The sequence below is a fragment of the Fusarium mangiferae genome (genome assembly GCF_900044065.1).
Source record: "Fusarium mangiferae strain MRC7560 genome assembly, contig: FMAN_scaffold017, whole genome shotgun sequence".
NCBI lineage: Eukaryota > Fungi > Ascomycota > Sordariomycetes > Hypocreales > Nectriaceae > Fusarium > Fusarium mangiferae.
In genome coordinates, this window is record NW_024573937.1 from 360,665 (window position 1) to 387,822 (window position 27,158).

The 27,158-nt window shown below is 48.0% G+C and overlaps 9 protein-coding genes across 9 annotated transcripts; 4 read left to right on the top strand and 5 right to left on the bottom strand.

Moving 5' to 3' along the window:
* Positions 1 to 8: 8 nt before the first annotated feature.
* FMAN_03880 (uncharacterized protein) lies at positions 9 to 4,184 on the bottom strand (the record flags this gene model as incomplete). The annotated part of the gene is made up of 3 exons (XM_041824210.1): positions 9 to 2,280; positions 2,337 to 3,132; positions 3,191 to 4,184. The coding sequence occupies 3 exons, from the start codon at positions 4,182 to 4,184 to the stop codon at positions 9 to 11; spliced, it is 4,062 nt and encodes a 1,353-aa protein (XP_041689714.1).
* Positions 4,185 to 4,952: 768 nt separating this feature from the next.
* On the bottom strand, positions 4,953 to 7,064 carry FMAN_03879 (uncharacterized protein; the record flags this gene model as incomplete). The annotated part of the gene is made up of 11 exons (XM_041824212.1): positions 4,953 to 5,042; positions 5,112 to 5,241; positions 5,293 to 5,696; positions 5,754 to 5,767; positions 5,832 to 6,128; positions 6,187 to 6,365; positions 6,423 to 6,514; positions 6,576 to 6,662; positions 6,723 to 6,796; positions 6,856 to 6,922; positions 6,984 to 7,064. The coding sequence occupies 11 exons, from the start codon at positions 7,062 to 7,064 to the stop codon at positions 4,953 to 4,955; spliced, it is 1,515 nt and encodes a 504-aa protein (XP_041689715.1).
* A 908-nt stretch (positions 7,065 to 7,972) lies between these two features.
* FMAN_03878 (uncharacterized protein) lies at positions 7,973 to 8,797 on the top strand (the record flags this gene model as incomplete). The annotated part of the gene is made up of 1 exon (XM_041824213.1): positions 7,973 to 8,797. The coding sequence occupies one exon, from the start codon at positions 7,973 to 7,975 to the stop codon at positions 8,795 to 8,797; it is 825 nt and encodes a 274-aa protein (XP_041689716.1).
* Positions 8,798 to 8,988: 191 nt separating this feature from the next.
* On the bottom strand, positions 8,989 to 11,344 carry FMAN_03877 (uncharacterized protein; the record flags this gene model as incomplete). Its single annotated transcript, XM_041824214.1, has 5 exons — positions 8,989 to 9,276; positions 9,332 to 10,245; positions 10,301 to 10,707; positions 10,760 to 11,064; positions 11,192 to 11,344. The coding sequence occupies 5 exons, from the start codon at positions 11,342 to 11,344 to the stop codon at positions 8,989 to 8,991; spliced, it is 2,067 nt and encodes a 688-aa protein (XP_041689717.1).
* Positions 11,345 to 13,080: 1,736 nt separating this feature from the next.
* Positions 13,081 to 18,706, top strand: FMAN_03876 (uncharacterized protein; the record flags this gene model as incomplete). Its single annotated transcript, XM_041824215.1, has 3 exons — positions 13,081 to 13,546; positions 13,599 to 14,269; positions 14,336 to 18,706. The coding sequence occupies 3 exons, from the start codon at positions 13,081 to 13,083 to the stop codon at positions 18,704 to 18,706; spliced, it is 5,508 nt and encodes a 1,835-aa protein (XP_041689718.1).
* Positions 18,707 to 18,805: 99 nt separating this feature from the next.
* Positions 18,806 to 20,215, bottom strand: FMAN_03875 (uncharacterized protein; the record flags this gene model as incomplete). Its single annotated transcript, XM_041824216.1, has 3 exons — positions 18,806 to 19,101; positions 19,153 to 19,657; positions 19,709 to 20,215. 3 exons carry the CDS (start codon positions 20,213 to 20,215, stop codon positions 18,806 to 18,808), a joined length of 1,308 nt encoding a protein of 435 aa, XP_041689719.1.
* Positions 20,216 to 21,446: 1,231 nt separating this feature from the next.
* FMAN_03874 (putative GTP-binding protein Drab11) lies at positions 21,447 to 22,195 on the top strand (the record flags this gene model as incomplete). Its single annotated transcript, XM_041824217.1, has 5 exons — positions 21,447 to 21,467; positions 21,521 to 21,533; positions 21,584 to 21,970; positions 22,022 to 22,102; positions 22,164 to 22,195. 5 exons carry the CDS (start codon positions 21,447 to 21,449, stop codon positions 22,193 to 22,195), a joined length of 534 nt encoding a protein of 177 aa, XP_041689720.1.
* A 224-nt stretch (positions 22,196 to 22,419) lies between these two features.
* On the bottom strand, positions 22,420 to 24,543 carry FMAN_03873 (uncharacterized protein; the record flags this gene model as incomplete). Its single annotated transcript, XM_041824218.1, has 1 exon — positions 22,420 to 24,543. One exon carries the CDS (start codon positions 24,541 to 24,543, stop codon positions 22,420 to 22,422), a length of 2,124 nt encoding a protein of 707 aa, XP_041689721.1.
* Positions 24,544 to 25,508: 965 nt separating this feature from the next.
* FMAN_03872 (uncharacterized protein) lies at positions 25,509 to 27,145 on the top strand (the record flags this gene model as incomplete). Its single annotated transcript, XM_041824219.1, has 4 exons — positions 25,509 to 25,645; positions 25,833 to 25,968; positions 26,021 to 26,984; positions 27,033 to 27,145. 4 exons carry the CDS (start codon positions 25,509 to 25,511, stop codon positions 27,143 to 27,145), a joined length of 1,350 nt encoding a protein of 449 aa, XP_041689722.1.
* Positions 27,146 to 27,158: the final 13 nt, after the last annotated feature.

Consider the following 27,158-nt stretch of genomic DNA (forward strand, 5'->3'; position numbering starts at 1 on the left):
TGACTAAGTCAATCGACCTTCTTCCTTCTATTTCGCATAAATCGAACTAGTCGCTCTACCTCAGTGATTGCACCGCGTTCTCGGAGAAAGTCGGCCATAGAAGTGTCCTTGTCTACACGCCTCATTGCAAAGTCCAGAGGCATTCGTCCTATGGAGGCTCGATGATTAACAGAAACGCCTTTGTCTATTAGACTCTGGACCATTAATTTTGTGCCTGTTGATGCAGCCACATGAATAGCTCCCATTCCCTTGCCGTTCTCGTTCTCACAGTTGATACCAGCATCTAACAGAAGCAAGACGACAGCATCGTCACCCTTCTTAATAGCACGCGTCAAAACTGTTTCTGCTAAATTTCTTGACGTAGGGTCCATATTAGGGTTCGCGCCATGATCAATCAAAAGTTTCACAACTTTCTTGTTTCCCGCCAAGCATGAATTTGACAAGGCAAGGTCGAGATGCTCTGAAGCTGGTTTGAACACCGCGTCTTCTAGTATCCACGAAACAATATCTAGGCGTCCACTCTGGCAGGCGGAAACAAGAACATAGCAGGAATGTTGATTTCGAGCAGTAGGATCTGTGCTGTGTTGGAGGAGTTGCTTGATGATGTTCTCTCCACAACTGTGACCTACATTGGAAAAAACAATTCTTCCCGCAGTGTTCATAATTTCTAGTCGAGCACTGGCTCCAAGTAATAGCTCAATAACTTCGGGATGACCACCAATGCACGCTTTGATAAGGGCGGTGTCACAGTTGTGATCCTTGCGATCCACATCAGACTTCTTTTCAAGGAGGAGCTCAACGATTCCAGGGGTGCCCTTTTTGCTGGCTTCCATCAAGGCAGTTTGGCCGGTGTCATCTGAAAAGTCAATCGCAGCACCTTTCTCGATAAGTGTCTTCACTAAAGTAAAGTCTCCAACCGAAGCAGCCTCGATAAGAGCTGTGCGACGGTTCTCTCCGCACATGTTGACTGTACCGAGTTCGAGGAGCTTCATGTAGGCCGTTCTCCGACGATGTCGGACCGCCAATACAAGAGGAATATCGCCATGTTGATTTGATGTGCTAATGTCTGCTCCACGGTCGAGTAGCATTTTAATGATATCCTCGTCTCCTGAAATAGCTGCCAAGTGTAGAGGAGTGTTCCCCTCACATCCAAGCATGTGTGGGTTAGCACCTGATGCTATGAAAGCCTTAACAACACGACGACGATCCAAATCAATGTTGAGGTAGAGATCTGAATGGCGCCTGTGCATATAGAAATCAGAAATGAATGAAAATTCGAATGCCAAACACTCCATCGCCCAAACAAGGTCAGTCGGGCCACAATTGTCTATTACATCGAGGTTGGGCCTCTCCATCTGCGACTTTGTCAAATCAATGAGTCCGAAAAGCGCAGCTAGGTGACAGGGATTCAGTTCTTTGGGTGCTTGAATTTTTCCCCACTTCCGAGATCCAAGGGCGAGTACTACAAGGACCGCCTGGTCGAACATACCTCGTCTTCGGAGCAACGCGATGGAATTTATGTAAGTCTGGTCAAACCGTGAGAGGCGTTGCAAATGGCCAACACAGTTGAATGCGCTATATTCGTATAATGGATCCCTCTTAATTTCGTCTACCAAAGCCTCGTAGTCGCGCCGTTCCGGAGACCTTCTTCGCCTAAGAGGTAGTCGTGCAAACCTAGGATGTTTGAACGCAACACAAGATCTAAATCGCTGCTGTGAGTCGTTGCCAATGTCTCCCGAGCGCTGCCTCGGTAAGCCGATGGATAAACAGGTGAGGCACTGCCTTACGAGATAGGCATCGGTGCTTGAAGGCAGGTGACAGTTGAGTAAATGCCGGGTGAGGAAATATTCATCAAGCAAATGCCGGTTATGACGGAAAAAGTCTTTGGTAGTATGGTGGACAAGCCGTAATTCTCCGCTTCCTTTTGAAATCTCGACCAAGCCCCAACATACAGAAAGCATTAGTTGTTGGTCGATCATCCCATCTTCATGAAAGGTTGTGTCACCTTCCCGTAAGGCAAGGCCATGCTGGACTGCATCGACTGGTAGCCTCCAGCCTGTGCAACATATCCAAGTTATAACTCGAAAGGCTAGGTCACAGTGTTTTTGATTTTGTTCTTTGAGCCGCTGTAAGGTATCACTGTATGCTTGGTCCACAATATTGAACTTTGGGTTGGTGTTGTCCTTCGCTCGGCCTTCGAGTCGCTTCAGAGCATCTTTCACGTCTCTTTCCGAGGTCTCGTGTTCCAGTGAGTGGAGGTATAGCCTTGCTAAAAGAAACCTTGGTTGACATTAGTAAGGGAGTGCTTGATATGGAACATGGTTCTAGAAACTTACATTCCCCTCACAAGTCTTGACATAATCTCTTTTACCATATTTTTTAGTCCTGTTATCTTGCCAATGCAACTCGACTCGGGCCATCCAAAATTGTCAACGTAGGCGTCAATATCCTCCTGTTGAGCAATAATCGAAAGACAAGGGTAACTACTAAACTGATTTGTGGTGAGGGGTAAAGGTCGAGATGTGGCGAGAAGGTTAATGGCCAATTTCCATTGAAGAAAGAGAAGCTCGCCTGGCAGGGAGTAAAGCCCCGCGTGGTCTTCTGCTCGCCATTCATCTAACGCATCAACAACCAGAAAGACTTTAGAAAACAGGCTCGAGACGGATTTCAGCACTGAAAAACTCGTCTCTCGAGGGATTTTCACCCGTTGAGGCTTGTATTGGTTGTAAACCTCCATTATGCACTCAGGGAGGGGAGACAATCGTTCACAAAGCTGTCTCAGTATATTCGCCCGCAATTCGTTGAATGTTTGCCGATCAACACGATTGTATCGGCAGTAAATATGGACGATGACGGCGCTCGAATTAGGCTGAAAGCGAGCATGCAGGTCCTCGATGACGGCAGATGCGAGGACGGACTTTCCAGCCCCGGCAATGCCCGGGCAGAAAAGGACTTGGCTTTTGTCTTGTGTCCAAGACTGATATTCCGGTGAGTTGAGAAACCACTGGCACGTTCCTGGAGCCTTTTTACTGCGTTCATCGAACTGATAAGCTCCGAAGTCTTCATCTGAGAGCCAGTCCAGTACTTCCTGTTCTGCAATGGATCGTTTCAGATGCTCCACGCCGGAAATGACTGAATTGAGTGTTATCTTTTAGAAGTAGGTTTCCCAAAAGTAAACAAGACTACTGACCTTCATCAATTTTTGAGATCATAGTTTGCTCCCTTGCAACGGCCTCTGGGCGGATTCTGCTCAGAATCTGCTTAGCATATACAGCCGCTGTCATAGCTGCATAACCCTGCCAATTATCATTCTTATGAGAGTCACAATAATCGCAGATTCCGCGAATAATGAGACATCGAAATACATTCATTAGTCCAGCAGCTTCCATTTCGAAACACAAGATATTTGCCTCGGAAGCAAGTTCATCTCGCTTAAAAGCATTCGTCATGAGAGTATCACCCGAAGCAATGGTACCATAGTGGACTTCAACAATCTCCATTGGTTCCTGTCGCGATTTGCGATCTATCAGATCAGTCGAGACTGTCACGCAAAACTCATGACATGGTGCGCTCTTATGATCAACCGAAGGGGAAAAAAGCGAATCTGGATCGTCTGGGCGTCCATACTTGGCCCTTAATCTCTTGTTGTTTGTGACGATGGTGCTAACCTTCTCATGGATCTGAAGGCCTTTTCGCTCGTGTTGGGTCTTGAGCCCTGCTACTGCAGCGAGTAATAACGGGGGTGGTTTATTGTGCGATGCGGTATGTTGAAATCCTTCTTTTGTAGCTTTTCCGAAGTCGTATTGGAAGACACCACTTTGGCCCGGTGTAGGTGAACTGACCACAATATCCCCCAAGCGAATATCATGCTGTTTGGTGGGAGCGCCTCCGCCAATCCCGACCATAAGACCAAAGCGGATGTTGCGAAAGCTGCGTATCATATCCTTGGCCACAGTCGCGGCAGATGCAGTTCCGTATTGACCATTTGGCATCACAGCGACAACCACCATATGGCCTTTGATCTTGCCGAAACTGTATACATTGGAGTCGTTTGCTTCTCTGTGTTCCGGTGATTCATGCGGCTCATATTCCTCGTCGAATTGTTCCTGGGCTGCAGTGAACTCTGTCGACAACGCACAAACCCAGCCCACTGTGTAGGAACTTGGGTCGCTTGGATCAGACATTTCGAAGATTCCGACCGGTGTACTTTTATGCCGACGAGTCTCGATATGGAGCGATGAAAGGGTAAAAAATGGGTTTAATCTTATGATGTTGGGGTTGGGGTAGATACATATGCACTGTGAACTGCGCGGGGCACAGCCTTGTTGGGCTGTATTCGAACTGATTGGGCTGCTCTAGAGAATACTGTAAATTTTGTCCCAAAATCACAAAGCCACAATGTCCTAACAGAGATTCAATTGGTGGTGTCTGAGCAATAGCCGCCGGGACCCCTGGAGTGCAGCCCTTGGCATGGATAAGAGCTGCATTGGCCGATTTACGCCAGGCAGACAAGTCTGCGGTCATTTTTATGGAGCAGAACAAGATTCCTCCCCCTCACTGGCCCGTTGAGTGGAAATGGATGTTGCGCAAGGATGATCTGACCAGGCAGAATGCTAGTGATCTTGCGAAGTTTGTGACAGCACAGGGGGTTGTAAAATGGACGTGCGGTGGCTGGACATGACAAACCTAACGCCTGCTAGCGCTGGTTACTGTATGTTTTTGTCAGAAGACCTCCACGACAGTAGCATGGTAATGATAAGATGGTATGAAAAGAGTATCTTCGGAACTATTTATAAAAGATTTCAGTAATATTGTGCAGGCAGATATAATTTTATAGGCTATATATCTACGTCGACCAGACCGCTAGACCAAAGGCTTAAAAACGGAAGCCGCCATTATTTGATAACACAGAAATAGGGCCTGTGTCGCTTCTCAACGATATCACTATAGTATTACTCACTGCTACCCACTTCCTTAGGACTCTTGGCTGAGAATGCCCCCTTTCCATTTCCTTCCTCGATGCCAACAATGCTTTCTCTATCCTGCTGAAGTATTAGCTCTCTGGACAACGTTGACCTCAAAATTGAGAAGTAGATCACCGTAACACATACCTCGTCCTCAAAGATAGCATTGATTTCCTCAAGCGGTAAACCCAGTGTGTCAGGGAAATAGTATAGAATCATCGCTGCACAAAAGCATCCTGGAATGATAAAGCACAGATAGAACTTCCAGCCAATCGAACTGCAGCCGTTAATTTCAATGTGTCTGGCTACGGATGCGATAGGAACTTACTTGAAAGCAGTGGGTGCCACAGATAGCCATATGACGTTCATCAGTGCAAGTGTTCCACAGCCAAGCGAGACACCCTTTGCTCGTATATGGGTAGGGAACAGTTCACCCAGGTAAACAAATTGGGCGCTGTCCAACGCAAACTCATAGATGAAGACAAACAAAAAGAGCATCGCGACACAAGCTCGGAGGGCTGTTTTGTTGTCTGAGCCTGCAAAGTTGGCTACCAATGCTGCCTCAATTATCAGACATGCTTGACAAGCAAGGAGACCATAGCCGATAAATTTAGGTCTTGGAATCCTGTCGACGACAAAAAGTGCCAGGCAACCACCGCCCCATCCCAAGGTGAGCCAAGCAGCTGCATAGATGAGCTGTGTTTCGACTCCGAAGCCGAGCGCGCCGTAGATCTAAGAACTGGTTAGCATTATGTTCGTTGTTGAGCTTCTCGGCGTGTAGTGTCTGACCATAGGACCATAGTCTATTATCAGTAGGAGTCAGTAAAGAAGCTCAGGCTATCGTGCAAAGGAATTTGGGGTACTGACTGTTAATTACTAGAATTCCAGATGTTTGGATACTGGCAAACGTTCCCATGCCGATGAGGGTTCGTTTTCTGTTGTTTTTATTGGCAAACATGGCCCAGTATGAGCTTGGGAGAGTCTTGTCGATTTCGACCTGCTCGCGAATCTGAAGGAATTCGACTTCTACTTCTTCTGGAGTGTGGAGCTTTAGCAGAGTATCCCTGGCCTGTTCATGGCGGCCTTGAAGCATAAGCCATCGGGGAGATTCCGGCAGCCAGTAGAGAAGCGCAAGCAATAAGAGTGATGGAAGACCCTGGAACACTGTAATGGGCTTATATCAGTTCCCAGTCAAATCAACAGTTGTACTCTCGGTACCTACCAAATGGAACTCTCCAGGCATTTGAGCTTTTGAAGAAATAGAAGCCGTAGCCAACCCAAACCGATGATGAGTATCCGAAGAGCAAGCTGGCTCCGACGAGACCGACGAGAACGCCACGGATCGAGGGAGGTGCTATCTCTGTCATCCACAGCGTCACCGACGAGATCATCATATAGGTCCTGGCTGTCAGGTTAGAACATAATTTTGAGTTGCAAGTATACCATAGTTAATCTTACCCAGCGCCCGATACAAATCGGAAGACAATGAATTGGGCGACGTGCACAGATCCGGCCAGCACAGCTCCTGCTATGATGATGACAGCAGCTGACTGGATGGATGCAAAGTCAGTCATGTTCTCTTTTCAGGACGAGTAATCGAAAGGCACTCACCACTGCCACGGCTGCTTTTCGTCCCCATTTATCCGCAAAGAAGGGAACTGTCAAGATGAAGATGGCTGCGCCAGCAAAGAAGAGCGACTGGAAGATAAAAGTTTTAGTCAGTCTATAATTTGCGGGATAGAGCCAAGGGCTTCTCACATTCATGGCAGAGATAAGACTAGTTGCGTTTGATCTGGTACCAAGTTCGAAATACTCGACAAAAGAGGGTTGCGCTGGGGAGAATCAACAACATGAGCAGAGAAACTAAAGCGGGCTATAAGTGATATCTTACCGACGGTTGCTCCAATAACACCAGAGGCATACCCAAACGACATGGCTCCAAGACTAATGCTCAACATCTAGTAGGAAGAGTCAGTCATAAGAGGCTAGAAATATGTATTTTGAAAGCATGGTACTGACGACAACGAGCAAGTACGGTCTCCGTTGTCGCTTCTTGGAGTGCTGCATGCCCGACAGTGCTGTCACCTCGTCGGCTGTCATGGCGGATAGAGATATCTTTTGCTTTCTTGCACAGATGTTGGATGCGACCAAGGTAGACAAATGGCGTCAAAAAGCTAATTCAGAGTGGTATAAGACCAAGTTTGTGATTTTGTCGACTCTGCAGAACCGTCTTGACATCGCGTGGTCTATATAAATTACACTTCTATGCCCAAGCATTACTGTTATCAGCTCCCTCTATTCGGTGATTTTTCGGTCTTCTTTATCTATCCATCATTCTCCCTTTGGGGCTTGTTTATTTCTCAGCTTTGACCTCAAGATTATGATTAACGTTCAGGCACATTCTACCTCTGTTGATATGGATGATCGACATGCGAGAGGCGCTGACAGACTTGGATGATGAGATAGTGTTTCGAGCTGCTATTCGAGGAACCATAGCAAGGCTCCCTCGTCTCGGAAGCGACTGTGGAACACGGTCCGTGCAGCCCAAGGCGGTTCCATCTCCGCATACGACTTCGCAGCGCCTACGGTAGGTCAGACTGATGCTGGTGTTGAGAAATGTTGCTTATCTGGTGCGGCTTATCTTTGATATGATTTTGCTTTCGTTGGTCCTGTAGATAAGCTTCGGTTAAGTATAGCTCCAGACTAGATCAGCCACCAAGTCGGCTAGGTGCTTACTTGGAGTCCTTGCGGTTGGTCCGTCGGGCCGTCCCCACTCACATTTCCGAAAGCCTGGGTCTCGGATCAAGTCTGGGCGTCCAGAAATGATATGCCAATTGCGGAGGTGAAGATAAGCTACAGTGCTACGGTAGCCGGGGGGCTATTAAGAAAGAAGCCATAGCGCCTCTGTCTCAAGTCAATTGACGATCGTAACCATAGTCATACTTACTGTCTTATTGATAAGTCGCTTTCTTTGACGTCAGGGCAATTACAAAGCACAAAGTTCCAATATGGGCTCCGTTCATCAGCTCGAGCATGGCTCCCGCAGCACAACAGGGACCTGGGTCCCCTTTGACTGGGAAGATCCAGTTTATGGGCAGCAGTCCAAAGGAGAGGTCGTGGTTATTCGAAGCGGAGGAACATCCGGATCTCTGAGTGCAGGCCTCTGGCGCACGGGCCCAGGAATCCCTGGATGCAACGAGGACGGCACTTGCGATGTCGTGTATTCAGCTCCCCTCGGCGATGAAACTATGCTGCTGCTCGAGGGCTCGACAGAGGTTACCATCAAGTCCACCGGCAAGAAGTATCAACTTAGAGCAGGCGACATTATCTGCCATCCAAAATATGTCCAGCTTTCTTGGCACACCAGCGCCCCTTTTCTGAAGAAGTTCTGGGTCATGTGGGATGGATCTACCCCCGGAAGCGCAAAGGACGACCTCATAATTGGCAACATTAACGACAGCCCCCAAGTATGGACTTCTTATGCTTGGGACGAGCCAGGCAAGGGCAAACAGCAAGCTGGCGAGTTTCACCTCGTCAGAGATACAGGCTCAACAGGAAGTCTCGAGGTCGGACTTTGGAGAACAGGCCGTGGGATGCCTGGATGTAACTCTGATGGCTTTACATCGTTTGAGTACAGTGCGCCTCTTGGCGACGAAACCATCATGCTTCTTGAAGGATTGGTCACCATTACCGAGCATGACACCGGGAAGACGCTCAAGTTCCAAGCCGGAGATATAATTGCATTGCCCTCTGGTCTGAAGGTCACATGGACATCTGAGGCGCCTTTTGTAAAGACGTATTATGTTCTTACGAGCGACAAGTCTGTTGACTAAAGCGATGAGATCTTTCCATACATCACACTCATTCAAATACATGCTTTGGGGTTAGCCTAAAAAGGATTAGGAGATAGTTGAAACATGCCATATTTTAGATAGAAGTCGACAATAGGGAACGTAATATATGACATCCTACCCACTCCCTTAAGCACTGGAACATACGTTGTACTATCTTTGATATGTCCACTTCACATGAAATTGTTGCCGTTCACAAAGTCCGTTCCGAAGATTGAGTTTCCGTTTCCCCAAGGATCTGCTGGCGCGAGATCAAAGAAGTCCATAGAAGTTGGGAAATGAATCGGCTGTACTGGCTCAGGAGGGCCATGCTCGGGGCTCGGAGATCGGCTCGATGGAACCCAGTTGTCGATACTGTCCCAGAACGTTGCGAGTTTGGTCTTTTCGCCCATAGCTAGTGTGTACTCAAAAAACTGACGATATCGGCCTCTGTCTTCATACAGACGCTCAAGCTTCATGAACTGCCACTTATCAATAATGCAGATCTAGAACGAGCAATATACAAGGAAAACTCACCATTAGCCTCGAACTCTCCCAGTAACGGCACAGCTTTAGCAGTAGGCCTCTGCACTCCTCGTATCGTCGGACCGACGCCTCGCGTATCTCATCGTTACTGTCAGACGCAAAGAGAAGGTGGATTGAGCCGGCAACCATGGCGCAATACCCTCTGAAGCAAGAAACCGTGACGCAGCCAAGGTTTTCTGTTTCCTGTAACAATGTGAGTGCAGTGGCGTGGCTTCTGGCTGACGTCCAGGCTTTGCTCAAGAACCCTGGAGGTGTCCTACTAGCCGACTCTGCTAGGCGATGCTGTAGGAGGAAAGGGTGGTGAAGCAGACAGCCCGCGAGATGGAACAAGGCGCGGCCATATATCAGAGGCCCAGCGGCTCGTGGGTCTACCACGCTACCTGAAGTGAGCGATTGCTCCCACACGGCATTTAATGGATCTAGTAGTCCGTAATTGAGCTCTAGTCGCCACAGAGTTGACTCGAGCGCGGAGTACTGTGAAGCAGCAGACCAGGGAACTTCGTCTTGAACTTGTGAGTCCTCTCGCAGCACGTAATTCACCACGCGGATTAGTGTCGCTGCCATCAAGATGATGACAGAAAAGTGACTGTGTTCGGGTAGCTCGGTAACTGCTGGCGCGTCTCCAGTGAGCTGTTCAAGTACTGGACCCCGATTGGCAATGCAGTCTCGGAAAGCTTGTTCGTTGGACGGAAGACGTAATAGGCAGTCCTTGTCTTGCAGCGCCGTCGGTCTTTCTCGCCCGCAAGACATCAGCCGGTCAAGTAGGTAGATAGACCAGAACGTCCGTCGATATTCTTCCTGAACTTCAGGACGAAGACGGGGATCTGGCTCAGTATTGAACCGGTAGCACTGCGCTATACGAACAGCCAACCCAAGCTTAATCCATGCAGCGCGACATCGGCCATCTGGAAGAGATCAGCTTTACTGATAGTCTGCGTTTACAAAAGAGGCATCGCATACCAGAGTAGTCAATGACGCAAAGAAGGTGAATCGTTTGGGCAATCGTTAGACTCTCCGCAGAGTCAATGCTAGCTGTTGAGCGCTTGATGGCAAGCTCCCAAGCCTGGTCTGCACAGAGCAACAATGGTCTAGTGGAACGAGAAAATCGGCTCGCTGTGGCCAATAAGGCGAGGCAAAGGTAGTCCGGAAGCTTTTGAGCAGCCAAGCGATGGCGAAAGGTGTCCTCGTGGAAGAGGGAGTATGGTTGGTTATGGCAGTACTGGAAGTACAGGTCTGCCGCAGCAGAAAGCGTCATGTCGGACGTGAGAGTCAGCCACTTGGCATCTCCGGCGACATTCTCTTTGCGACTCAGATGGAAGTTATTTCCGTCAGTCATGCCACGTTCATTGGTGAGAAGACTTATGAGGCTACCGAGTTACTTGGTCAGCCGAACGAAATGTTATGTGTACACGATCTCACAAGCCTTGCCTTTGCACACTCGTTTCGAGCGAGGTCATTCGGGTCTCGAGAGAAAGTGAAGATATACTTTCTTCCTTGCTAGTTCCTGCTGGCATGAGTGAGCGGAGGAGCCTGTCAGAGTCATTTTGCCCCTCGTCTTTGAGTGATTCTTCATAGTAGCATGTCTGCTTGAGGCGTGTGCAGTATGTGCATGTCGGACGTTCTCCAGAGCAGCGGACCTTTTTGCGCCTTGATGACAGTGAGTTTCTCCAACCCATACCGAGAGGGAAGACAGTGCATATTCCATACCTGCAATTGGCACATGCCTGTCTTGTCCGTTTGAGTTTGTATTCGAGGGGCTCTTTTTCCATCGCTGCCTACTTAGGTACGTATACCCTGGAACGATCCCGGGTTAGTTAAATGAACCTAGCCTATCAACAGCGTTCATCTAACCTTGGTTGCACAATATGTCCTGGCCAAACGGCTTCGGTGGTGGGACAATGCCGTAGAGTCGGGGTGAGCTTGCGCCGGGATGTTAGGAACCTGGGGAAGCTCTGAATGTGCAGGGGAGTCACTCTCTCTGCCGTTCGTTATCTTATCAGCCATATCATACTGGTAGATAATTAGCTGAATTCTAATCTGGAAATTCTTACTGCAAGAAGCTTAGTGAAGTAGTGTAGATAGGCTGATTGCCGTACCCACTCGCTCGTTATCTGGAATCTGTGGTGTAAGAGGCATAGCGCCCTCTGATTGACTGAAACAGGTCCACTCTGTGATTTAAGGGTCTTTTTTTCAGAGGCGTTTAATTACAGCCTAAGGTGAGCCGAGAAGGAAGATAGATAAGTAGATTATAACTTTAATCAAGCTTAGTATACTATATATTAAAAATATGATTACATATTTATTATTAAATTCTTTAAAGCATTGTATAGACATACAGGACTATAGCCTATTACAGTAGTATTTAGAGATTTAAATCTAGATTTAATTTACTCCTATAAACAAGTATCTGTAATACAAGCCCCTCAATCAGTTATATACCCCGCCGACACCATAAAGCTGTCATCTAAAGACTAAAGTGACTCACCTATTAACATTACAGCCAAGTTTGTTTATGCTATTACTTTGAGCCAGTCAGTCAATGTCTGGTCTGAAATTTCAGCCAGCCACAAATGCACAAGCCATACTAAAAACAGCAGCCAACTGCTAACGTATTCGAATCCTTCTACAGCTAAGACTTCCGATAGGCCACTTGAGATCCTATAAGCTACATATAATGTCAGCCCTATGGGGCACACGCGTAAAAGCGCTCGGCTATCTCCTTAATCGGATGGCATGATATGTTGTGTCAGAAACGCAGGCATTGACCTTCAACTTAAGCTCTGTCTGCTCATTGAAGCTCCTAGCCACAAGTCTCAACTGCAAACAACGCATTTGCATAACGACTTTGAACGACTGTACACGTCTCGCAAAGCCAGGAGGGAGGAGGGGTGATGGAAAGTCAGTATTCGTAGTAAAAGGAGATCTAGAACGTTACCGGCTATAAATCATGCGTTCCCCGCTTCTGTACAAAACATTGTTGTATCACATATCTGGAATGCTGCGTCGTCACGATTTAAGCTTTCATTATGTCTCTGCTGAGCCTCTTTCAGGCAACTCCATTATAGCATAGAAGCCTAAAGGACGTGGGTAAGAACTTGATAGGCAATTGGTTAGCCATGCTTCCGAAAAGTTAATGGCTGCCGGCCAACCGTGCCGTTTTCCGTTTTCTGTCTAAACCAAGGGCAAGCCATACGGCTAGATTTGAACTTTATACTTGTTTATCTTCATCCAGTTGGTCCGTTGCAAGCCCAGCCAAGCGGGGGTAATGCAATACGGATACCGAAGAAAACTCAATTTCGCTGTCATACGGCCTGTCAAAAAGGCTCGGCCCGTCGTACATGTATTTCAAGTCACAATCTCGAGAGTATCACCACCAGTCCATCCACCAGAAAATACATCAACAGTCTCAGCAGAGGCTGACCGTTCTCGTTTATGGCTTGAAGTTTGTTTGCTAAAATGGCCGCATTATAAAGCATCAACCTTCTTCTATAACCTGAATGGCCATGTTCTCTCCGATTTAAGCTCTCAGCCATAAGTTTCAGCTGCAAACAACATATTGATAGCATTTGAACTGGAATGACGGTAGAGACTGTGAAGGTTAAATAATTGATTCGTATAGGTCGAGGATGGGAGTTAAGGTGCAATAAGTTAAATACAATGACCGAGCCCGACAAGTTAGACTCAAACAGTTATTTTATCAACTAAATCAATAAACATTATTCTTCTTGACTAGAACAACCATGACTCCCAGCCAATCTCACCTCAGTAACTCAAAATACGGCTATGACTTTGTCGTCGCCACCACTCAGGAAAGCATCAACGCCGGCCTCGTTCAATATCTCCAGAATACTGGAAGAACCCAGGATTATACCTACCTTTGCTTTTTAGCTGACCAGAATGGTGACCCCACCAGCGAGGTACCCCTCGAAGATGTTGTCAGGCTCAGCGGTGGAATTAGCCCTTTCGACATTCCCGACGGCACAGACTGGGAGGACGAACGTATCCAGAAGATGTATCAAGTCCGTCTGATCTGTGCCATCAGAATGCGAAGTGGAATCCCACCTGGATGCGTTGTGAATGTTCCCAACAAGGGTCCCCAGATAAATCTGCCTGAGCCAATCGTCAACTTGGGCAAAACTTCTGAAAGTGTTACTTTCAACATGTACTGCTCTGATATAACTATTATCAAGAATAGTGTTCCCAGTGGTGAGTCAGCGCTACCTAGTTGCTCAGTAACTCCTTTGTTAACACTATGTAGGATGGGGATCAAAAGGATCATGGAAATGGTTCAGTCAGCCTCCCGGAAAGCCGTGGTATGTGAAAACACAGACCAACCTTCTCAACTCGGAGCTGGACAGGAACCTCAACACTCCATACTTCAATGCTCACCCAGCGGAGCGTGATGCACTCAGACTTAGATTGGATAACATTTCAGACTCAGCATTCAGCCTGCAGCAGCTCCTTTTCAACCTCGACAACGCTATCGCCCAATCAGTTCCTACGTTTGTTGGAGTCACAGATGAGACGGCTTCGTATCTATTGGGCAAATCGTTCATCAACATCTGGTCAAAAATCGCCAAGCAGTACGGTCTCCCACTCATTGGAGTCACTGCAGTTGCTCAACACCCTGACGGATCACCACTTCGACTAACTGCACTTGAGCGCTGGGTCAGCCCAGTCGTTGATTCTTCATCTGGTGAGCAGATCAAGAATCCGTCTGACCTTGAGATAGCTGCCACGACGCTCAACTATTTGTGTGCTACCGATGGACATCGACTTCCAGGACCTTCGTCCTTCACCTGGAATTGGATCGAACCACGAGACCTCGCTCAATCCAGCGGCGTGATCTCCATTAAAAGAGATACCATGGCTCGGTATCTGGTTGACCAGATTCTTCCTCAGGTCCGAAGCTCTTGTATCAAGCCGAACGTAAATGTCACTGCAGAAAATGAGTTGGGCAAGGTAAAGTACGAATGGGACTTTGCACCTGGATAGGAGCCGCATACGGTCGAAATTCCACCTTCTGGCCCTCTCGTTGCCAAATTGGACTACAGTTTTTCAGTCCGAGCAGACGACCATTACGCTCTCCCGTATGGAGAACTCAAGATTAGCTCAACCTATTCTTGCACTATTGTGTTCGGCAACTATGACCAGACCAAGAACCCGCCTGTCTACGTAGGTGGCAACACCTTCACAGTTGTCCAGGGCCTCTGGATTTGGGTTTTCGTTCAGTGGGCAGCCTCTAAAGCAGATGCGTACGTCGTCAACCAGATTCGCTCAGACGAGTTTGTCATTTCTGTCGATGAGAACGGCGGTCTGACCTCTTCGACCACCAATAACTCAACTATGACTGATAGTGCGGGAGATATTAAAATCGGCTTTGCCGATAAATTTGTAGGCCTCCAAACCAGGCTCAGAAACATCAAGAACACCATCTCAGCCTTGCCCAATGCTAGTCTTAAGAGTCTTCCTTTCAACAGCATCAAAAACTTTGTGTTTCCTGGAGCCAAAGTTTTCTCTTACAAGGACGCGTCCTTCTCCAATCACTCTGATCTCGCTTGTTGCATCACTTATGTGAGCCCGACAGAGGACCCTTGGAAGCTCATGAGATCTGACCCGAGTCACCGGACCGACGACCCTCCCGAGACTATCTATCTTGACGAGGTTCCGTCTCTTGCAGCCTTTGTTCTGCAACTTCGAGCTGGAGAGCTGAAGCGCCTAGAAGAAGAGAATATGGCTGAGAAACCACCACTTCCAATTGAGGACTCAACTCTTATGAATGCGGACCGCTTAGGTATCAGTGTTGCCCAAAATGGCGACAAGAATTCCAATGTTGAGGGTATGTCTACTACTCTCGAGCACCCGCCACCCGCCGAAAAAGTCAATTCCAAACGGCGTCAAGAACGAGCAGTTATCACGAGTAGCACAGAGCTAATGCTTAACTACGTACAGGGAGAACTGGTTAATCCTGAGGGAGAGTTCCGCGCTCTCCAGACTGCCAATGGGACCGCATTACTCTTTGCAATCGACTCTTCGGGTGTATTCAATGTCTTTGAAGAGACTGTTGCAGAGATAAGAACAGGCTGGAGAGCTACCAATTTGTCTACCAAGATCATCAACGAGAAGTTCTCATCAGGCGCAAAGGCTGTTCATTTCGACGTTGGACAGAGTGTCATGAATAACCATACTATAAGTTTAGCCATGGCCGTTCGTTCTAATGGGTCTGATAATTTATTCCTTTCACTTAACAACTCGCCTTCCTCTACTTCTCAATGGATCTCCAATCCCGATTGGACATCTTTCCCTTTTGATGCGCAAAACAGACCAAGCTCGATTCAAATAACTGGTATTTATATTTCTGAGACGGACCAGCAACAGCAGTACATCATGGTTGACATCCTTCGGAACCCGAACTCTGATCTCAAGGCCACGTCTCGGTATATCGTCGATCCTTTCTCAACGGGAGTCCACTGGATGCCCCATACGCTTCCCTTTGAAGTTGAGCAGGGTACCTATCAGAGCTGTGTAGGCCGTGTCCCAGGTGCCTTTGTCGACGGTATCTATACAGCTGGTTCCGTTAAAGGCGTCGCTCAAATGTCCTATGTGCCGCTCTTCAACTCATCGGGCAGTGCTGCACCTATGCCAACCCGTCTTCCTCTTCTCAACAAAGTATTGGCAACAGCAATCGCTTCAGCCCGGTATACAGATGGCACCACTGACTTTTATGCTGTTAACGACTCCACGCTGTACCGATGGAGTTCTAACCAGCAACTGCGCGACAATACGGTTGGGACGGCTTTGTTGACTAACCCGGTCTTTGCGGGCACTGATACGCTAATTGCACTTATTCACGATGGCATCACAACCATCTTTGGCAAGAATTCCAGCGATGCGGTATACTACACATCATGCCAGATTGACCATCTTGCCAAACCAATGCTTTGGAGTGCCCCCGTCCCTGTGCTCCATGGAATTGAGCGTATCACCTCATTCATAAACTTAAAGGACGGGGGCAACACAGTCTTTGCAGCAGGGGCCAACAGGATCGACAAGCTTACACAAGCTACAAACACAGAGTCCAAACTGTGGCGTGCCCAATCCATTATGCTCGAGGCAAGTCCACAGAGCAAGCCTATGTCTTTCACCTCGTACACCACTACGATCATTGTCAAAGGGCCAGATGGTCATCGCTTGACCGAAGGCGAGATTCTTCTTTCAACGGTGGCCCGTACGCCGGTATACATTGATGGGATCTACTACATTCTTTCCACCACTCCGGTGACTGTCCCTGTTGGTGTATCTGGTCAAGTGATGGTCATCCAAGCGACTGACAGTATTGTTGGGTCTACCATCAGTGTACGGTTGGGTGAGGCTGAGCATGTTGTCAACCCCATGGCCATTTCATTTGACAAACTCGCCAAACTCTCAACTAAGGACGCTTTGAAGAATGCCCAGATTCGAACAAATACTGTTGCTGGTGGTGTGACGGGAAGCTCTAGTACGGATCCATTGGTTTTATCCTCGGTATCCGACTCGGATCTCGATGCGACAGCTCAGAACATGAAACTGTTGACGGACACTTACAAAGTGAATCGGTCTCGGGCAAGTCAGGCTTCGCTCGACATGACAGCTCCTGTTATCTCAATGGTAGTATCGCAAGGTAGCAAAGTCTCAGGGTTTGGTGATGACATTGCTATAGCGATTGGAGACTTGTTCAACTGGCTCAAGACGGAAGTTGAAAAGGTAGTGGACTTCGTCAAGAACGCTGCTACTGGACTTTGGGATTTCGTCGTCAAGATCGGCAACGACATTTATCGTGCTCTGCTCGATAGAGTAGATGCTGTCGTCGGGGCTGTAGAATGGGTCTTTGACAAAATCAAGACGGGAGTCAGCAAGGTTCTCCGATATCTTGAGTTCTTGTTTGACTGGGACGATATCCGTCGCACCAAACAGGTGGCGCACAACATGGTCAAATATTGCCTAGTTGACATGGTATCTGGCATCCAGACTGCCAAAGGAGAGCTAGACGAGTGTATAGGCGAGGCCCAGAAAGCAGTCGCTGAATGGTCCGGTATCAAAGACTGGTCAGGGCTCGGTGATGCAGCTTCGAAACCGCCATCGAGAACTGTAGTCGATACTACCAAAAGTGAGACTGCTGGTTCCCAAATGATGGTGGGCCACTTGAAGAACCAAGCCAACAATATCATGATACAGGGTTCAATGCCAGAACCGAGTCTGGTGCAGGGTCTAGTGGACGACATGATCGCAGCGTTGGAGGCAGAAGGTTTGGTCTTCCTGCAGGCCTTCAGACAACTTCAAGACCTTGCAAAGGAATTCTCGACTCTGAGTCTCGCAGATATACTCAGACGGCTTGTTGGAATTCTCGCCGAAGGTATTCTTGGAACAACCAAGGTGGTCGTCGATGCTCTACTGGACGTCTTGCATAGACTTGCTGGGACTGTCGTTGATATGCTCGACACCAAAATCCACATACCCATCATATCCGATATACTTAATCTGATCGGAGTCCCCGATATTTCCTTCCTTGATCTATTCCTTTGGATTGGTGCAGCAGGTATCACTGTCATTTACAAGATCGGCACAGGCGAAGCTCCATTTGCAGACAACGCTACGACCCGTGCATTAATCAGTGCGACAGATTGGGCTTCATTCTCTGCGGTAGTCAAGCAACCTCCTCGGCTATCATCTGACGAGAAACACGACGGCACTTCTCGCCTGAGTGTACCGCGTGAGATAGGGCGTATCATCTATGTCGTGGGCCACGGCCTTGCTGGTTTCATCCTCATGGCAGGAACCTTCATCTTCTACCCCGAGGCTATAGATCCCGACCCCCAGAACCCACGCCGTATACCCGCAGCTTTACTTGGCGCAGCGGGTGCTGTCACTCTTGTTGCCACCGACTTCCTCTTTGCAACGATTCCACTCGAGAACCAATTCATCTCTACCCTTCGGAAAGTCACCGGTCTTGTCACTGTTCTATTCAAGTGTGTGTTCTGTGGCCCGGCTCAGAAGTTCTTTGACAAGTACCAATTTCTGAAGGTCCTTACGGCTGCCGACCCTAGAAAGATCAGCTCCATATTCGACATGGTTGTTGCGGCACCGGCCTTTTTCTGTGTATTCTACCACTTCCAGGAGCTTAGCGAGAAGCCTGCAAGTAGCGATAAGACGTTGGCCATTATGGAGGAGACATCTCGTATGATGGCGGTCCTTGCGCGGGTGTCGTATACCGTTGCGGTTAACGCGCCTACCCGAGTTCCCAAGGTTATAGCAGCCAGCTCCATGTCAGCATGTCATGTAGTCACTGGTGCCTTGGAGTTAACTTGCTCGGCGATGATGTGGGATTAAATTGATTTTGTCTTTGGATACAAGTTAAAAACTTACATTATACTTTAAGTTTATTTATATTATTGATAATATTATCTAAGTCTTCCTTTTATACAGAGCTTACCCCCAATTAGTTTTTGCCTTTGAAGTAAACTCAAGCGGCCACCTTGTATATGTTTCATAAATTGCAGGGACCTGTTGTTTAACGCGTTGTAGCCAGGCTGTAATGATAGTCTTGCGGAAGGGGAAGGATGGCGATACTGGTGCCAGAGCAATCGAGGCAAGCACATACTCAATGGCGAAGAAATGGGACATAATTATTTGGGCAACGTGATTCTCGGGATCGGAAATTGTGAGGTAGTCAGAAGCGCTGGCCGCTCCAAATAATTGGTATGCGCGACAAATGGTCCCAAAAGCTGGCAAGTCAGCAAATGCTTACTCATAGTGACATGAATGTGGCATCTTACCGCCAACGCAAGTAGTCCGCGACATCTCAAGGATGCCCTGAAGATTTGCGACGAGGCTGATTTCCAGCGTGCTTTGACCCAGAGGCGCAATAGCCTTTAGGGATGCAATACCAGCGTCAATGGCTTCATGATCAGATAGGCCTATGTCGAATCCGTTGTTGATAGCATTCACGCGCTGTACGTGCGCTTCTGTTGAGAACATGCGAAATATGGAGTTCTCAAATTGAAAAATTGAGCTTTTGAAAACGATAGTACAACCGCGAAGCATGGACAGGAACTCTTGCATCCCATCAGCCATGTAGGAGGACTGCCATGTTAGAGCCATGAGGGTCGCGTATCGAGCATCACCCTCTTCCTTGGTCTGACATGAGGTACTCAGAGCGGAATTGAGCGACTTGATTGCTTTAACGCGATGCGATATGGCGTCTGAGTTGTAGTCAGTGCCATTGCAGAGGCCGAGATGCGAAGCTCCAACAGCAAGCATTGCGTGGGCCAAGAAGTCGAACTAGTTTTGTCAGTAGATATCTCGAGGATCTTGCGGTTCATTTGTGCTTACGCCATGAGAATACTTGGCAACTTCTTTCCATACCTCTTCGCCTTGAATAGGAAGACCAGGATACGCATGAAGGAGAAAGTGGTGGAAGAAGCGTAAATCAATCATAGAAAATTGCGCTTGAGATATTGGCTGCGCAGGTTGGGGTGAAAACAAGGTTACCAGCGCCTTATCTGAAGTCTGAGGATATTCGCATCTAAGACCAAGACGATTGCAGTTATCACAACACGGTGTTGTTTCCTGGCATTTGACGCGACGACGCTTGCAATTGAAGCATCCCCGCCTTGATTTGGTGTGACCCTTGCGAGGAATCGGTCTGCGACGAGGTCGGCCAGATGTTAGCGACGAGGGGGAGGATAAAGAAGTAGATGTCGATACATCAGCAACGCCTCCGGATGACGGTTGCTTGAGCGATGGACTGTCTGGAGGCTGCCTGTTGTCAATAGCCTGCGAGCCGTAGTCATCAAGCTGCAAGATCCGGGGTTCCGAAAGCGATAGAGAATTATCCATTACGAAAAGGAAGCTACGAAAGCGAGCATATGTTGGCATATAGCAAAGAGATCTATGATAATCTCAGGTGTTGCTGAGGCTGAGGCTGGGTTGCATCGCAAGGGGCGAAATTGGGTGTAAGCACGGGTTGATATGGGCCGATTGGTCCTAATCATAGTTAACTTAGCATTCCTGAAGAGGCCAGTGCTAGCGTAACTCTGATAAGCTAATAAAAATTGTTAGTCATCTATTAAAGCTTTCAACTACCTATGAACTAAATTATTCGGGTAGAGATGCTACGCCTCAGCTGAGCATGGTCGGGTTGCAAATCGTGCAATTCATTTGCGGCTCCAATATTGGATACGATATACTAGTAGTAGGTAGACCAATCCAAGCACTGAGCAGACTATGCAGACCCCAAGACAGAGTCTCCCTCTGCCCATCTTGATGCAATTCAAGTTGACGCATCCATGGCCTTTACATTCGGTCTTGTAAAGGCCAAGGTATAGGAAATCTGATGCTCTCTTGAACGAACCTGGTGATAAAGTTTTCCAAGAAAGCTTCCGAAATGGCAGGCGAGAGGTGAACAAAAGGCGTTCAATTGGGCTTGGAAAGATGTTAGTAAGATACACGTGGAATAGTGCAAATACAAATGTATGGTGATGACTTTGGGTATGGGCTGGTCGATATCCTTGCGATTCAGAAGCCATAGGCGCCCATTGGATGTCAAGGCTTTATTCTGATGAATTCTCTGAGGTGCTCTCTGTAATCTGCTCCCATAAGGAATTTATATGAACTTGTCACCTCTTGAATACATTTGGAGAGTGATCTGAATATCAATTGGGCTTGTTTCTAAGCGAACTGTTCAGGGTAGGTTGCTAGGTATTCATCTTTAGTAACATATGACAACATCATATGAGTCGCTCTTGTAAATATCCCCAAAATAGGGAATAGAACCAAGAGATTTGCCGTCTACAACAAACTAATGCTGGTATCCAGAGTTATACCCATAGGCAATCCTGAAGAATTTGTTAACAACACAGTGGAGGTTCATGATGAGACCATGAACTGCACTATGCCGTGGCGAAGGGATAGCTGCTCTCGGACTCGCTTCTGCTCTCGCTTATATCCCCTGCGACGAAGAGGGAACCAATGTTAGTCAGCGACGCGGTCAAAAGTGGCGGTAAGTCAACGTCCGTGTCAACTCCTTCACTCAAATTTTACAACTGGGTACCCATCAAGTTTCCAAAAGATGGGCGATATACCGTACGATGTAGGCATGGCCCATTTCGCTCATAGTTCAAAGCTAATCCAGCATATCTCTAGTACCGTTGGAAAGGTTTGATAACACTCAATTACCGGTAATTTCTGGTTACTAACCGATATCAGTGGTACTCCTGGGTGACTCGACGGTTGGAAAGTCAAATATCGCGAGTCAATTCATGCAAGGCGAATTCCAGCCTGACTCTAGCCCAACAATTGGCGTGAAGCCCACCACGAAAATCGTGCAATGCAACTCCAAGGCCGTCAAAGTCAATATCTGGGACACAGCTGGCCTTGAGAAATATCGGGCGCCAGTAGTTTATTACAATGATGCCGTGGCTGTAATGCTAGTCTACGACATTACCAAGCGCCAGAGTTTTGAGAATGCAGCACGCTGGTTGGACGAGGCTCGAAGGCATGGTGAACCTGGGATTGTTTTTATGCTCGTGGGGAATAAAACAGACTTGGAGCGTAGAAGGTCGGTGACGACGGAGGAAGGGAAGAAGTTTGCGAGTAAGTTGGCCTCTCCTTGTGAACATGTTCGAGGGTACTGATCAGGGGCAGAACTCAACAAACTTATGTTTATCGAAACATCCGCTTGCGAAAACAGTCAAGTTGACCTTGCTTTTCAGAGAATATTGAACGGTATGGCTGATCCTTCTGATGTACCTTATGAAGACGCTTGCTGACTACCTTGTTTCCCTAGGCGTCTACAAGCAGAACTGCCAGGAGAAATAATAGTCTAATTGGCACAACAGCGTTAAATCTCGGCTCTTCATCTTTTTCTATTATTTGGCATCGTAATATCCATCAATATCAATCTCAGCTGACATGATGAGAACCTTTGTGCCATTGAAAAGTTATATCAATGTGTAAACTCGACGTGCAAATATTGCAGCAATTTGTCTCTCTATTGCAAATCGACAGTGTCACTTCAAACGTGTGCTTGCAACACGAGGCTCTTACTCAGTGACAAATGAGTCTTCACTCCATCCATAAGCCCGATTCAGGCGTCTCGCCAAGATAAGGATCAAATAGCCCTCAATCTGCGACTGGTGCGGTCGGTGGATGCTGACAGGTCTCTTGATATCCATATCCTCAGACGGTCGGAACGTGTAAACAGATCCAAATCGTGGCAGTACCGAGAATCCCAGCTCAGACATGGCCGCCTCGAAGGACGACCAGTTAACAGATCCTCGTGATTGAGTCTTGTTGAAGAGGGTCGCAAAGACCTCGGCTGTTGATGAACTGACCTTGACTGGCTGAACCGGCTTTGTAGCTTCCTTGTGTTCAGGAGAGTCTGTGGTTGGGGTGATCGCGTAGACGGAGGAGTGTTCTGGGCGCGTCTTTTCTTTCTGTCTTCGAATCTCGATTCTCTCCTTTGCGTCCACTGGTGTGGTCTCGATGGGGACAAAATCTGCCTTGGTATCCTTGTTTGCCTTGTCCTTGGCCTGCTGGTACTGCTTTTCGACGTTTCGGAACGCCTTCTCTAGCTCATCTTGGTATAGAGATCCCATCTTCGTACCTGTCTTCTCCACGACAAACTCATCCAGCGCTCCCAGCGCCTTTGCAGACATGCCAGGTTCGAGTAGATTATCGATTGGGGCAGCATAGTCACGCAGGTCAACTTCTTTTTTGATCTGATTGAGCTCGGCATCGACCTCCTGTAGACTAGTGACTAGCAGGTTCCCTTTCTTTCGCGAAGCAGGGGAAAAGGAGTGTACAGATGACAAATCCTGGACGAATGCGACGATGGCAGCCACATCATGAAGCGTATGTGACGCCCTCTCTTCAAGCTTCTCTCGCTCCAAGGGATGCGCTTTATAGAGGTCGCTGAGCTTCTCCATCCACTCAACTGCCTTCGTGACGGTAGTTTCTGGCTGGCATAGTCGCAGTAAGTAATGCAGCTGGGGATCAGAACGCGTAAGCTCTTCCGGCTTGCCTTTCATCGATACCTTGGCATTTCCTGAGTTGTCATATGCGTTGGAAATTCGTTTGAACCATTTCGACCCAGTTCTTGTTGAAACTCGGCGCTTGAAAAGCGCTTGCGTACGAGCGTATTCAAGATGACACATGTTTGCCAGCTCTTGGAGAATCCTGGATTTGTAGAGCTTGTCGGTAGACGGCTTCTCAAGGAGATCAAGGAGGCCTGTGATGGAATCCCAAATGGCAATGCCTTGGACTGCATGGTGGATTGTCTCGAAGACAGCAGGCCCGATGTATTTGTCGGTATGGACTGGTAGCGAGCGGCCCTTCTCGTCGGGAACAAGTTCTGGTCGGCTGAAGAACTGAACGTTGACACCAGGACATAGGACTGTAGGCTCGGTTCGAAGCAGTGACAGGTAATCTTCAAGCGAGGACTTTTGGTCAGAAGCAATCGCAAGTACTTCCTGGGTCGTAAGTTTGACGGCCGTCTGTTTGGAGGCAGATTCGGAAAGAGGTGCATGCTTAGATTGCTTCTTCTTCCCGCCTTGGGCTCTTGTCTGTGATCCTTGATCCAGGATATCTTCAACCATGACATTGAGGAGCTGCAGAATGGTGATTTGCCGCTGAAGGACGAGCTCTCCTAGTGATCGTGGGATGAGAACACCATGGTCAACAGCGATGCGCAGGCCTTTCATAACCTCCTCCAGATGCTTGGGCTGGACCGTAAATGACTCGCCGTACTTCTCGTCATAGAAGTAGGTATAGGAATGCTTGAAAGGCTCGACGTGGCGGAGATTCTTCTCCCGAACCATCTTCTCGATGAGATGGCGGTCTCCGAGCGTGCCACTGATGCCTTGAGCATATTGCTCAAAAAGACTGTTGTTGGCGCGATGCTTGAGAATGTCGAGGAGGAAGTCCGAGTTGGGAGCTGTGATGTCTTCGAGGTTCCATTCAGGGATGAATTTGTAGACATTGCCCAGCGATACGTCTGACGAGTGCTTGAGGACAACTCCATCTGCGGAGCCGGCTTTCATGCACTTCGCGCGTTGGGCTTTGTTGAATGATCGCCAGGCAGTTTCGACTTTGGGCCCATGGGCTTTCCATTTGCGCTGTAGGTCGCCGTGCAGCTCGCGGATTATTTCTGAAGAGTTGGCTTCCATTTTGTATGGTCTTGGCAATCTCGATGTGCTCTAAGGTGCGATGCAGATGAATCAGAAATTGGAGTCAAATGGCGGTGGCGTGGGATAGCTCGCGCCACTGTGTGGCTTTGCAGGGCGTTGTGGCTGGTGGACCATCGAATAAGGATGGAAGTGCAACTTTTGAGGGCCATAAAGATGATAGAAACAAGGCTAGATGGTAAAATTGTGTCAGGAATCAGAGACAATATCTTCGAAAGTGTTGGCTAAGAATATCTGGAAGCTCCGTGGACGCTGAGGTGAATCGCTTAGTCAAGTCAAGTCCAACCAGCAGAAAGTAACTTTGAGCCTCAATACGCATTACAACGTTCCAAGACCCCCAAGCCTCTCCTCCCACAGTACTTTCCAAGAGGACCCTTAACCGAACTGGTAGGGCATATATCTGGTAGAGAGTATTAGGGTGAACCGACAACAAATCAGAACGACATGGCATTTCTTCATCGACCTCAGCGATAAAAATTTCCTCCTCACTCTCGACAGCTTCTTACATGCTTACTACCTACGAAATTACATCAATAGGAAAACAATAATCTTTCACGTTCTCGAACAGCGACTGATTAAATACAACCCTCTTATGGTTACGGCGTTTAAATTAGCAGCTAATTAATATTGAGTCAATTTTTACAAAAATACCATAAAGCTGCCTTGTGAACACTAAAGTGATAAGATATATTCGCCCCTCAGTGGTCAGTTCTCGTTGGTGGCAAAGTACTTATACAACGGCCCCCAAATGTTATCGCAGGATGATTATCTGCCTGGGCCTTGGCATTCGAATTCCACCAAATCAGAGAGAGGGTTGCTGACTGTGGAACCCTGCTAGCGCATCTCATAGGGCTAAATCTGTAGGCCTCAGGGGCCCTATATCCGCCCCAAATGAGATTCCCTGGAATTTTTCATCCTCTTGTCTCTCTTCTTCATCTTTTGTTAAAATGGTTGAGCGAAAGTTCCAGATCATAGATAAATATGATTTCAACAGAACATCCACGGCATCGCGATATCCGAACAGTGGCAAGCCTGGGAGACGGCGCACTTCTTCCGCGTCAGGTCCATCATCGAGAACCCGACCGTAGGCGCGCGACTTATTTCCCATGGCTGCAACAACGGTGATGCCAACTCACTCAACTGCACGACAACATGCTCCAACGCAACGCTCATGTATAGCTCGACTTATTTCCTATGGCTGCAATAACAGCAATGCAAACTCACTCAATTGTACGACAACATGTTGCTTGTTCTGACTCTACGTACAGCAGCTGTACAAGCAGTCGCCAAGGGTTCAAGTGCGGTCCCGTCTCACCAGATAACATTGCCAAATTCGGGAGAGTGATGGCGAAGCCATACTGTCAGGCTGCAAGTGCTGGCATCGACTTGGACATCGCTGGACAAGGTGTAAGTGTCCTATGTGTGCCCCGTCAATCGAGGTTCTAATAAACCCTTGTAGATCGTCACGGCGTATGTGATCCAGCTTGTGCTCGTTCTGTTCCTCGGCCTCTGTTTCAAACTCACAACGTCGTGGATCCAAACATTTAGCCGCATAGGTAGCTCACTCCAGAAGGACTCTAGCTTTCGAGCCACATGCCAAAGGTGGCAGACAACACTGTCCGAAACACGCTTCGCGAAAGCTGCATCCTCCGCTATGCTCGACTTTCAAGAGTCACAGGCTCTGTTCGCTGCTACCATCTCGATCACGGCCATCATCACGTTCGACGGCGGAAATAGAGCCGGTTTAGCCAACATGCTTACACTCTTCTCGTGGATGTTCAACCATCGGATCCTGCAAGGACTCATCACAGCTGGTATGTACCCAGTTCTGATCGCGCCGCTCGTCATGCACCGAGCTGGAGAGCGTCGGTTCTATACTCTCTTCTTCGTTGTCTTGTCTTGGATACTCATGACTGTGATCACCGAGTTTCAAGACTTCAATGCCGATGCATTCGAAGAGCACCTGAAGCAGGTTTCGACCGTGGTTGCTTGTGGAGGTAATCCCGGACCAATGAGCTTCTGTCAGGGAATCAAGGAAAAGAACAGCTATGACTTCTTCAACGTTACTCTTGCATGTCGGTTTGCAGTCCATATCATAGTATCATGCCTGATCATGGACTGGATTGTGCATTTTGCTAAGACGCAAATGACCGGAGATAAGATCAAGTATACGCAGATTGGCGGAGACTCTCGTACGATCTTCTCATTCGCAGAGACCAAGGGTGCCAAACTCTTGCTGGCAGTCTTTTGGGCCGCGATCGAAATTCTCACGGTTATCATGATCTTCATTGGTCTGCGCGAGATGGTCGAGCTTCTTGACATGCACTCATCTGATAGCGGCCTGTCGACGTGGGGATTTGGGCAACTTGTCGCCGTGGCTATCTGGTTCCCAGTAATGATCAAGTTCGTCTGTCTCAGTATATGTAAGTCTAGCAATGACAGAAGCCATGGATATTTGCTGACTTTTGTAGTTGGGCCCAGGAAAGAGGTTAAGCAGAAGGCCAATACAGACAGACCACAGGTCTTTGAGATGACTAGCTATCCACAGAACAAATCTGACAACACAGCATCCAGATCTGCTTAAGCATTTGCAACAT